At 38.9% G+C, this 12,825-nt stretch overlaps 1 protein-coding gene across 1 annotated transcript; it reads right to left on the bottom strand.

Moving 5' to 3' along the window:
* Positions 1-1,288: 1,288 nt before the first annotated feature.
* LOC111667480 (receptor activity-modifying protein 1) lies at positions 1,289-6,300 on the bottom strand. The gene is made up of 4 exons (XM_087178485.1): positions 6,066-6,300; positions 4,914-4,959; positions 4,154-4,289; positions 1,289-3,221 (listed from the first exon to the last, which is right to left on the bottom strand). Exons 2-4 carry the CDS (start codon positions 4,957-4,959, stop codon positions 2,963-2,965), a joined length of 441 nt encoding a protein of 146 aa, XP_087034611.1. The 5' UTR covers positions 6,066-6,300; the 3' UTR covers positions 1,289-2,962.
* Positions 6,301-12,825: the final 6,525 nt, after the last annotated feature.

The raw sequence follows: 12,825 nt of genomic DNA, 5'->3' as shown, positions 1-12,825 counted from the left end.
GGTCCTGTCTGGGCCCTGGATGTTGAAACACGCAAGAACAAAAAGGGAAAAATAGTTGTTTTGACCCTCGAAAAAGTTCTGCCTCGTCAATATTTTGAGTTCACCACATTTCGTCGCCTTACACCACCAAAGTAGCAGGACAGACCACCCACCCAAATCTAAGGCTCTGTTATTTTTGAGCCTCTTTTAATTCAAGATCATTGGTTTGAGTTCAGGCGTCTGGGCATCTCGGAGCTCTAGCATATGGAATTGTATATTAGGTTCAACCGTTATTTAACTATAAATCAGATATTTGTGAAACTATTTCATCTGTTATAAGGAAGGTTGGTCAAGCTGATATTCTCAAGATCAATAGAGTTATAGCTATAACTACAGCAATGCCATTACATTTTCTTAAATTGGACTGCATACCAAAGGGTTAGTTCCATAGTGGGATTATTTTCCTTATTTTGTTCTTAATTGACACATGTTGGTGATCTCCCTCACTGTAAATAAAATACTATCCTTATAAATGTTATATATTTGATTTTATTTATTTATTGATTTTTTGGTGACAGAATTATGATGACGCCACCCGGATAGTATTATTTTTTTCTTTTTTTTTTTCTTTTTTTAGTTCTGATATCCAAACCACTCATCTAAATATATGGTTTCCATGAAATATCAATATTAATCTCAAAACGCTGTTAAATCTGCAATAAGCATTTAACATTGAGAGCACAGACGGCAACTTTTCAACAAACTCGCAGCAACAAGTCTTACATACTGGTTAATGTACTAGCAAGTAATTGCCTCGTTCCACATCCAGCAGAATCACAGCACCATGGTCATCCCATTGGAGTCCTGTATTTTTGTACAATTTGCCTCTGGTGTGGTCCACCAGTTCTTAGGAAAAATGGTGTGTTTCTCTTTGGACTGCTAGACGCTGAATTCTCTTCAATGCCCTTGTTTACTTCGGCTCCCTGTCATGCTGGGCACGTACAACTGCAGATGTAGATGCTGATTCTCAGTGAGATCAGCAGTACTAGCATCCATTTCACATTGTAGTCATTAGATTCAATGTTAAAATTGAACACATTGCTTAATGGAGCTTTACATTGTTTTGATAACACACAGATGGTCTTCAATAGGTCTACACAAAAATCATTTGATGTATTAATCCGATGATTTTATGAAATGCGGTATGTTTGCATTTATTACACAGACTGACACTTGGGTTGTGTGGATACTTGAATAGCAGGTCCATCCTGCTATTGCTGTAAAGAGGTTTTCGAACAACTGTAAAATGTTATTTTTTTGTCTGAAATAAATATTTATTATGTGTTTCAAATACAAACAGAATCCTTCTCTTTTGTCAGCTTAGAAAAATTACAATCCTATACAAATGTTTTAGGTAGCCTATCACACTTTGAAGTGGAATGAAAGTGTTTTGTTTTTGCCTACTTACCATAAGTGCCAAATGGGTGAGGTTAACCACATAAAACAAAATCATGAGTTCCAGAAAATTCAGATATTCACAGAAAAGTAGTCAGACAGCAAAATTATAATTTTCTATGTCTACAGAATAAATGATATGATTTACAAAACCTCATGACACACCCAGCCATAGTGCTGCTGCAGGGATGACGTATTTTTGAAGCCCAACCTGGAGGTTAGCATTTCCCTGCTTCCCTTGACAAAACACTAATGAGATTTTAATCTAATCTAATCTAATGAGACTGCAGAAAATCAGTTCTGTGACAAAAAAAAAGTGTATGATACTTCCATGTTTTGTTCAGTAAGATAAAGACAAATGAATACCACATTTATGATTTTTGGAGCATAAATACAATCGGCAGAAGTAAAAAGCAAATTTTAGGCTATAACTAACGACACCACGGTCACATGACTTCAACGACTGGGGGATTTACTGATTTACTGTATTTCATGTCATAGAATAAAACATGAAAATGTCTTGACCTTATTTCAGTCATCTAACCAAAAACCCATTAAATAATTCATAGGCTTCGGGTGCTAACTAATTTCAGGTTTTTAGGATTCATTCCTGCAGCACTCTATAGAGAGATACAGAACATTTCACATTTGACATTGGAGGAGAAAAAAACTACTACAACAATAAATGGCTTGACAGTTTCCGTAAAAGTCATAGTGCACCTTTGATATTCAACAATTCATGTCTTCATTTGAAAAAGAAAAGATCTGAACATATTGAATGATGGAAAATATTGCCCGTAAATTGATACTTTGATAATATTAGTGGAGTGTTATATGTTGGACTCTTTCTGTATATGTGTGGATGCATATATTTAAAGGAAAATTGCAGTGGTTTTTTAACATATTTTCATAATTGACTGTGGGTCACGCCAAGTTCACACTCACCACCTCCGAAGAGATTACTTAAAACACCCGGCCACGCAGTTCAAGGGTCAAACAGCTTTACAAATTAACTTTTAAATAACTTTAAAGTTTTAAATGAATTATTTCAAATGCTTGTTTATGAGTCTGAAAGCATATACAGAAATTAGCCCCCTGGATTAGCTATTGTTGCTAAATTCATGGGGATCTACTTTCTGGGGTAACTTGCTAGCCAAACTAGTCATTGTGTGTATTTGTAATGCCATACTACTGCTCCAACAATAACCACACACTAAATTGAATAAGACACAGCCTTTCACATGCAAACAAACCAGCTAGCACAGACAAAAAGCAATCTGAAGCAAGTGGCTAATTTGCTTAGCCAGCAGGGTGGCTAATCCTGGGGGCTACTTTCGATGTTTACTTTTGTTCAGTTTCAAAGACGTGAAAATGTTTTATGTAAAAATTAAGGTTTATCTGAAAAGATTTATGATTATCACGATGATTTAGTCAATAAATGTTTGGATTTTCTTTGTAGGCCTTCTGGAGGTAGCAAGTGCAAAATTAGCATGATCCCCCAGAATCATGTCTTGGTCAGCTCAGCACATCAGAGCCCCAAAGTGCCCGGCATCTCTATGTTCCAGTTGGTGAGATAAGAACACAAAAGAGGCATTAAGAGTGTGACAATTATAACAGGTGCTATCAACATGATAAGAGTCACGAGTGGGGGGTCGTGGACCTGTCCACACAGTGGAAAGTACGTCTCATGGACATCCAAGAAGACCTTGTCTACCAGAAACCTATGACCCCTACACCAAGACAAATTCGCCCAGTTGTCCACACAAAGCTTCAGTTTGTTGTAGATGCTGCAGAGGAAGAGAGAAAGCCAAAGAACAGTGTTAAAAAGATCACGATCAAGATTTAAATAATTTGGTTATTCATTTGACTAAACTCGATTTCATTCCCATTCATCTGATTTCCATGCAAGAGTGAGGCTTGAATTCATAGCTAAAGCTGCATAATGCAGCTTTGCATAATAGAAGAGGCAACTTAGATATATAAGATAAGTACTTTAAGACAATGCAAATGGACATCAGCCAAAAACATCTAGTGATGGCGGCTCCAAGCTTTTTATGGATGGAACAATCAGCCACTGATGTTAAGGAGGCAGCTAACATTTGACTGTTAAGTTTTGATCTGTCACGTCTTTTGGGCGTTGAAGCGGAAACCTCACAGGCAGTTGTCATGATGAGATTTTGGTGTGGAAAACGTCCAATGAGATTCAATTGAGCCTGACAGCTGGAAGCCTGATCAACAAGCTGGGCTCTTTGTGATGATGGACACTTCACTCTAACACGCCATTTGAGCTCTATGAGAGCTCAGGCTCAGAGCATGTTAACAGTAAAATATGGATTATTACAGCCAAAATGAAAGTCTACTGTAGGTAGATGGCAAGAGTGAAAGTCTCCACAAACAACTGCTGTCTGGAAATATGAAGCCCAGGAGCAACAGTCTAGTACTTTGTCATTAACTGATGACTAATTAGCTGTAACTCTGACCTGCACCAAATGATGCCAGGAAACAGGAAAGTATCTGACTTTCCCATTACTAAAGGTCATATATCTTTACTGAAAAGGCCATAAAAAAGTGTGTAATGTCCCACTTTATCCAGCCTCCCTGTGTTCTCACTCACCGGGCTCTACAATGTTGCTGAGGAACGACAGCTTATCCCCTCAACTACAACTAATTAGAGTCTGATAGCTAGCTAAATGATTTTAAAAAAGAAACTTCGACTTACCGTTTTACAGTAGGCCACGGGCACCTGTCCTGATAGCTGTTTGTCTCCATGCTGCTGTTGAACTCTGACAGGCAGTTGTCAACATTACTGTCAAACATGTGGTGGTCACATGGTGGAACAACTTTTACAGCCATTCCTGGAGAAAACAGCACTCAACATGAGAGAGCGTTATCAGTCCTGACATATTTCAAGAGCAGCTAATATCACGGAAATCATCATTAAGCATGGTTGCTTCATGATAAGTAGAAACAAAGTAATCTTCAAAAAAAAATAACAAAACTCACCTCAATTAGAAACTATACCAGATGTTGTTTTGGTTAACATATCAAAGAAAAAGTGTGTTGGAAATAGTATAGAAATACTTTGTAATTTAGAAGAAAATCGTTCTCTAAAGCTCTTTCCTGCTGTTATCCTTTTCCACATTTGTTGTTTTCTGCCAGATGGTGCTGCCTAGGAGAGTAAATATCCCTCACCGACTAAATGAGACTAAGTCCACACTGTGTGTCCACAGTAGCATTTTAAGGTCTTTTTCCTCCTACTTTCTCCTCTGATGGTCAGAAAACAACAAAATCCAACATGTGGTCAGTCGTAGGGCAGATACAGCCTGGTTACTCTGCTGAGTCTCTGTTAGTCTAACTGCAGATGAATGAGCATAAAACTAGTAATGTGATAATGGGTATCAAATACCGCCTGTCAACCCAGCAAACACCAACTGATCCCGCTCATCTATAAACTAAGCTGTGTCAATATTATGGATTACCTGTCCAGGTGAGGACAAGTGCCAGCAAGCATTCTGCCAACACCATCTGTTAACAGAAACAAGCATTGTGAAAGTTAATTAATGAGGAAGGAAAACACTTGTTCTACATATTACAAATTTTCAAATAACTTAATTCAGCAATGAATCACTTATAAATATTGTGCATTGTGCAAACATTTTTTTATCAGTGTCACACAATGTGATTTTGGACACAGTGTTCTGCACCAGTCATTTAGGGCCAACAGGCATGAATTCAGTGGACCCTCACTGAATGTTTTCACTATTAAATATAAGCAAAATTGATTGGTGGTTGTGTCAGGGATAGAACGGCTTCCCTGCTTCCTCTGTAAACAACTTAATCCTGCAAAATGTTTGTTGGCTCAATTCAGGATATCTGGCATGTCCAGGCTGACAGGCACACTTTGTCCAGCTGGAAAATCCATTTTCCCACACTTGAGAGATAATGTGCAAGACAGGAGCCTGATTAAAAGCCCAACCGGATTACAAAGGAAATGGAAATGAATCTGAACACCAACGATTTTTTGTTATAGACCTGATACACAACTGACCTGTGTTCAAACTGAAGAAGATGCCTTTGAACTCAGACTAGATGTGGCACTCCTTAAATTTAAAACGTTACCCTTTGCATTTATCAGGCTCGATTTCTTCACTTTAACAGTTTCTACTCCAGGTCCAGCCTCACATTTTGAAAATAATAATAAAAATAATGACAATAAGCTCTGTATGAAACAGACGTGACGGCCATCTGCTTCCTGGACATTCCCACAAATTAATGAATTTATCTCGTGGGAGGTAGACACTGAAAACAGATGTTACCAGGGAATGCTGTGAGAAGAGGATTTTTTTTTTCCCCCCTTTCCTTTAATGTGCAATCATGTAATGGCTGTGCTCTTATGAAGCATTCAATGTATTCCTAAATTGTCAAGTTAGTTACAGGTCCATATGGAAGACTTGAGATTTTATGAAACTGTATAAAATAAATGTGTTTAATGTCTTTCACGTTCTTCATATAAATGAAACAGAAGAATCAGATATTGAACTCAGTACAACTATCAGTTATGTAAAGCAGGTATAAAATGTTAAAATCTTAAAATGATAAAGAAAGAAAAAAAATGCTCCACAGGCACATACCTCAGCTTTTTTTTGTTTTGTTGCTGCTATTGTTTCCCTTTTAGATCCCTGGTTAAAACCTCGAGTGGAACCTGTGCTGAAGATGCTTCAAATCATTTATGTACCGGCCAACTAACGTGCACAACTGAATGGTCACAAAAAGCTTCTGTGGTTATCTGGTCCAGTTTCTTATCGGTGCAACTCGGAGCTAATTTGATTGTGCAACAGCAACAGACAGCCTGCTTCCTTTCCCAGACTGAGCCTGGCCGTTCCCATGCTACCCAAAGACATGTTCCACACAACCCCCCCCCCCCCCAGAGACACTTGAACTAAGAGGCCTCAGTGTCAGCAGCCTGCTTAGTGGTATCTCACAAATATAAAGTTGCTGTTTTTTTTGGGGTGGTGATTTTTATTCCTATCCAGGATCGACGGAGTGGAACGCTTTCTGCTATCTCAGCATGCACTCAGAAAAAGGTGGAGTAATACTTTGTACAGGTTGCCAGGCTGTTATTACAGAGCCAGCATACACACAAACAGAAAGACAAACATTCACAACCAGGGGCAATTTATAGTTTCCAAATCACATGAGCCTCATGTCTGAGCCGGAGCCAGAGGAGGAAACACGCAGAAACCTGAAAGTTCCCATCCGTGCTCAGCACTTTCACCACTGGCTGGAAATGCACATACTGTATTCAGATGTGAACATGAAAATATAATCACAGATTTGTGATTTAATTACCTGCTTTCCTGAAGCTGTTGGCTAAACTAACCTTAACCCTAAATTAAGTTAGAAATCATTTAGAGATGCGCAGCTGGAGTGAAACCAAATTGGTGACACACGTTTTATCCCCAAATGTGACACAGGCGAAACTCACCCACACAGAAATACAAATCCAAACACTTTCACTCCATGGTTTTCTCAGACATTAGACAGTCAGTGAAAGTTTCCACTGGTGTGTGTCAAAGGCACTAGAAAACATAATACCTAAAATGACCTTAATGCGTATTATTGTTACCAAATCTGACATGAGTAGGCTATTGGCACTAAAACAGTCAGGGCTGTGCACAGAAATTTTGGGGGTCACCCCTCCCATAATTATTGAATAAAGTTACTTACACATTTATTCATTTCAATATCATACACTCGCAGATGTTTAATACCCAACAGATTTCAACAAAACTATCAATTTACACAGAGACAATGTTCTCTAGCATTGATTATTTCTATGTTTATCACAAGAACAGACAGACGACAAAGAAAACGACGCCACACTGCATGTGTTAGGGCCTTTTCGCATGAATAGTTTGTTTTCTCGTGGTCTATAAAATAATAATTTAATATCAACAACTCTTTACACAAAACTGAAAAAAGCTGTTCTCTAAATAAATAAAATAGCAAACAGTCAATACGTCCTCATAACATAATTCATTTTGTGGCCACTTGAGGGCGGCACAACAAGATGTAAACAAAAACACTGACATATTATCATTTTGTAAAAGAGATTTTAAACAACAAAACAGCAGCAAACAAATATTGTCTATGTAAAGATTTATTAGAGTAATGGCGTCCTTATCACAGAATGAAGCCACACCCCCTCTGTATGTGTTGTAATACAAGCTTCTCCGATCTTCATTTTGGTACAGGTGAAAGTGTACTGTATGTGCGCTGAGAATGGTGAGAGTTAGCCACAAAGCAAAGCCGAAAACCAAAACAATGCTGAAAGATGGTAAATGGCCCCATAAGGCTTTCTTTCTTTCCTGGGCTGGGTGGAGGGCAGATGTTACAGCGTCTTCACAGGAGTGGTTGAAGTGGTGAGCAAACTGTAAGGGTTCAAGTGTGATGGGGATTCTTGTGCTGCAGGACCAGCCTCTCAGAGCACTTACTGATGAGTGTTGTGGGGCAGTAACCATTCAACCCCGGAGAGGGTCTTCCTCACACTGTTTGCACACATAAAGCCTGGTCATCTGGAGGAGGGATGGCCTTTCACATTACACCCAGTCATTTGATCCATTGCTTGCATAAAAAATATCGATTTAGCAGCTTTAACCAAACAAAAAAAAACCTTTGGCTGTGTGGCTAGCATCGATTGTATCATGTACAAGCAATGCAAGTTATAGTTGAAGGAAGTAAACTTTTCTGCTATTAAAAGTAGATCCATACTGTAACTGTTGCTCCACTGAGGATGGACCCAAACCTCTCATTGCCTACTGATTTAAAAACCACTTGATACTGGGTAAAATTCAGTCCTAGCTCTTCATGTACAGCCACTGTTTGATAAAAAAAAGAAGACTGGACAGAGTCATGTTTCTTGCTGCAGGGCTGTTTGGAGTTCTCTGGAGTAATTACATGATAATCTGCTTCGACAGATCTGCTCCTGAGCCTGCTTCCCCGAGCACATAGAAGAAAAAATGTTATTAGATTGTGTGGCTCAAAAACAGAGCAATGCTCTGTTCTTTCACTCTTGCAGTCTTTCTTTCATATATGTCCTGATACATACAGGACAACCACCACTGCAAAACTCCAACAATCTGGACTTTATGGCAGAAGACTGAAGGACTCTGAGACTGTGAGAAACAAGATCCTCTGGTCTGATAAAACCAAGATTGAATTGTTTCGACTAAAAGTGTCATGCTTGGAGGAAACCAGGCATGATGCTAAGAAGAACGCTTACACAAGGAGACTGGTCAAAAAGAAGCATGCGATGATGGAGGCCATCTTGGACAGTACCGACCACCTTCTTCACAACATTCTGGCAGGACGGAGAAGCTGCTACAGCTGCAGCAAGCGTCTCACCTCACTGTGCTGCAGCACTGAGAGGTTCAGGAGATCCGGTTCTTGGTCACCTCTATTACAAAGGCCCTTCTCCCCTGATTGCTCCAGTTTGGCTCTAGGTAGAGTCCTAGTTGTTCCACGCTTCTTCCATTTAAGACTAAAGGAGGTCACTGTGCTCTTGAGAACCTTCAATGCAACAGAAATGTTTTTTTAGCCTTCCCCAGATCTGTGCCTCAACACAGTCCTGTCTCTGAGCTTTGCAGGAAGGTCCATCACCTCATGTGTTGGTTTTTGCTCTGATCTGTGTTGTCAGCTGTGAGACCATATTCAGACAGGTGTGCCTTTCCAAATCATGTTCAATCAGCTGATTGGACCACAGGTGGACTCCAATCAAGGTGTAGAAACATCTCAAAGATGATCAAGAGAAGGGAAGAACCATCAATGTGATATCTCAGTTTTTCTTTTTTAATAAATTTGCAAGAATTTTTTAATTTGTGTTTTGGGTAATCCATTCATTATGTGTAAATGAGTGTAGATTAATGAGGGAAAATGGATTTTTATTTTTATTCTAGCACACGGTTGCAACATAACAAAATGTGAAAAAACTGAAGGGGTCTGAATACTTTCTGAATGCACTTTCCACACTCTCCTTTGCTGTGAATTATTTCAAACAAAAATGATATCTGTATATGTGTATCTGTATCTAGCCATGGATAACATTCAGTGCTGTTTGTGCCTAAATATTTTATAGGAATTTGCAAACTTGGTCATTTAACAATCACACAGATTAAGCCAAATCGTACATTTTTGTTTTGTACTAATCCTGCTGTTTCATTTCAAATCATTCCAAGACCTTTTTTTCTTAATCCTTCAATCTCACAGCGTTTAGTGCTGGATATCAGAATCCTCCCAAATATAGGCCTTCTTTTCACTTCTCTCCTTTGAATTATACGCATGACTGAGGAAAATGACTGACTGTGGAAAATGTGACCACCTGTCTGTGGTATTCCATTTGTCTTGACTAAATGACTCTCTGAAAGATGGATCTTTCAGGAGCCCAGTTAAAACATCTCTCAGCGCAGCACTATCAGGTCGTTCCACTTAAGTGTAAAATTAAATGTTCCAGCATCGTTCAGCTCTTGCCCATTCATTTGGAGTTGCTAAGAAACACGTACACATAATATAATCATAATGCGTTTGTGAGCAGAGAAATGTTGAGGAGTGGTCATAAGAAAACAGTTTCCTCTCTCCAAATTGAAGGCATAATAGTGTAAGCGGCAGAGCAAACAAAGTACACGGCAGATAGACAGTTTGGTAAATGCTACATGCCTGTGAAAGGCAACAACGCACGTGCTGTTTGGACAGTGTCTGCCATTTATAGCAATGGAAAATATTTTCTCAGTCATGAACAAGAGAAGAAAGAGGACGCCATGTGCTGTAAACTTGACATTTGCCTTAGAAAGGAGGACATAAGTCCTTGCTTTGGTCAACAAAATCTACTCAACCTCAGTCTTAACCACACGTTTGTTACGTGTTTACCCACCAGCCTTGTATAATTTTGGAAGGTTGTGGAATTGCCCTGTTTTGAAAGTAAGATGGGAGGTGATATCACAATTCAGACAGTGAGGTACAGACTGGAGAGGACATGTTCACCTGGACGTTAGGGGTAGATAAGAAAGAGAAATATACCATAAAATGTGGTGTTAAAACATTCTCCTATTTGACACTTTAGTTATATGGAAATCTCTAAGTTGCACAGATATATGTGAAAATTAGTTTATTAAAGGTTTTGTAGACAATCGTCGCCGCCACCGGATGTCACACTCGACCGCCAGCCAGTATCTAAGACCAAAATAAATGCTGACTGATGACTGATAAAAATTTTAACAACCTTATGGATGTTTTGACAGGCCGACCTGATGAGAGCAGGTAGTCCCCAAACAGCAGCTGATCACAGTGTCAAACTGGCAAAATCCCAATGACTTGACTCCGGGAAGTCACTATTCTTAACTACTGTTTGCCTAAACACTATCAGCTTGTTTAGCTGTTTTTAGGTGTATTTTTTTTTTTTTTTTTACAAAAATATCAAATTATTCCTTCAAATGGATCTGTAGCAATCACAGATTAGTGATGGGCATGGGAGGAAAAGCTAAATGCATCTTTCATCTGTATGAATCCCTAAACAAATGAGAGAGCAGGGTCAGACTATAGCTATAAATAAAGAGACTGTGGAGGAGGAAGTTTGCGATCAGACATTAATGCAGAGAATGTCTTATTAGCCTTTTGGGGCATGAGAATAAAATGTCTTGTCATATGCCAGTTGTTCAGTGGAACATGTGTGTTTCCTCACCATGCAGCTGCATACGTGGGTGGGAAGGAAATTGCAAAGTGCCTTTAAATGTCAGTGGGCTGGAATTTTTGTCCAAATTGGATTTTGGGCCAGAAAGTCGGAAATTTTGTCACCATGCAAAGTAATTGTGTCAAAGTAATTTCATGCATTGCCGTCTGCCACAAAGCCTTTTTGACACTACCACCGTGGTCGACAAAGAAAGACATCTTCAAATTGTATACATACTGGTTTAAAGGTCTCCAGTTAACTCTTCTTTAATCTTCACATTCAGAGACTTCAGTTTCATTTGGACACAAACTAATCTCATAAATCTGAGCCTCTAAATTTAATCTTATTTAGAGGTCAGTTGCTCCAATAAAAAAAAAAAAAAAAACTTGCCATTCCCATTAGTCCTGCAGCAAACTTTTTTCCCCCAGCACAGAAACCTTATGCAAGTGGCAGAATCAGGCAAAGTGAGGGTAGATGGCCCTGACAGACATTACTTCATACTCCCAGACCAGCTAAGTTGAAGCACGTTATACATGCTACACTGACATCACGCTGGAGCTGCACTGCTGGGCTGGAAACCGTAGCGTGCATCCTGGGGTCAGTCAAAGAAGAGGAAATATCTTCCTCGTGTAATGGGTGAGAAGTTTCCTGTTAGTGCACGGACTCCAAGAGGTGCATCACACGCTTCATCATATGACTGTGTGTTGGTCCATCATTACATCATATGTCACTATGTAATCATCATTCATGCTCTTGTGCTCTTCATTAGTAGCGACAATAAAATCCTATAATACTGACTTTTCTGTTTCAATTAATGCAGCAAGTTAAATATTTAATATTAATATCACTTGTAATTATGTTACATTTGCTTGCAAATTTCTTGAGACATTCAGTATGTACAAAAAAAATCCATGTCAATGTGCCCAAAACTTCACGTGTGTATTAATATTTTCATTTCCTGGCTGTCTCTGCTCGCCTGTCGGAGTGAAGTGCCATTTTGCTTCACTTTATTCAACGAGACACTGTTTTCGAGTCAGCTGATTTCTGTTTGGAGGATTTGCATTTTGTTACCAACCACTCAGTAGCAAGTGCCACACCTGTTTTTAAATTTAAATCAATTTAGTTTATAATGTGCTTGTATGCTGCATATTCCTAAATGAATGCAGGGTTTGGGTAATATGGGCCCAACAGCAAATTTCTTCACAAGCAAACTGAGACACAGTAATGTTGGTAGCAGTAGCCAACTTTCTAGCTTCTTTAACCCACTTTAATTTCTTAACTTCAGAGTTTCTCAATTAGTAGACCGTATCTACAGATGAATTCTAATGTTAGCTAGTTTCTAACTTTTGCCTAGTGTTTGCCTTAGGTGAATTTTTATATAACTCACCTGTTAAAGGCTTAAAGTTATCAATAATTGAGGGCGAAGTCGCTGTCAGAGACAGGTGGTAAATAATTTGGCTTGTTGTGCTCTTAATTGACTAACAGAACATGAGGAAGTCTGTGGTCCTGTATTTTGAGGTGAATGAAATTCTAGTATTATTTTGTTCATATGTTTGCACTTATAAGCAAGTATCTGCGTCTGCACTCATACCCTGCTTGTTAGCTTAGCTTGTTAACAGGCTAATCAGCCAGCAAATGAATTAGACCCTGGGTTAACCTTTGACCAAGAC

This window comes from Seriola lalandi, unplaced genomic scaffold, assembly GCF_002814215.2.
Source record: "Seriola lalandi dorsalis isolate HSWRI2012SDOR001 ecotype SW California unplaced genomic scaffold, Sedor1 jcf7180002054689, whole genome shotgun sequence".
NCBI lineage: Eukaryota > Metazoa > Chordata > Actinopteri > Carangiformes > Carangidae > Seriola > Seriola lalandi.
This window is presented reverse-complemented; position numbering and strand designations above follow the sequence as displayed.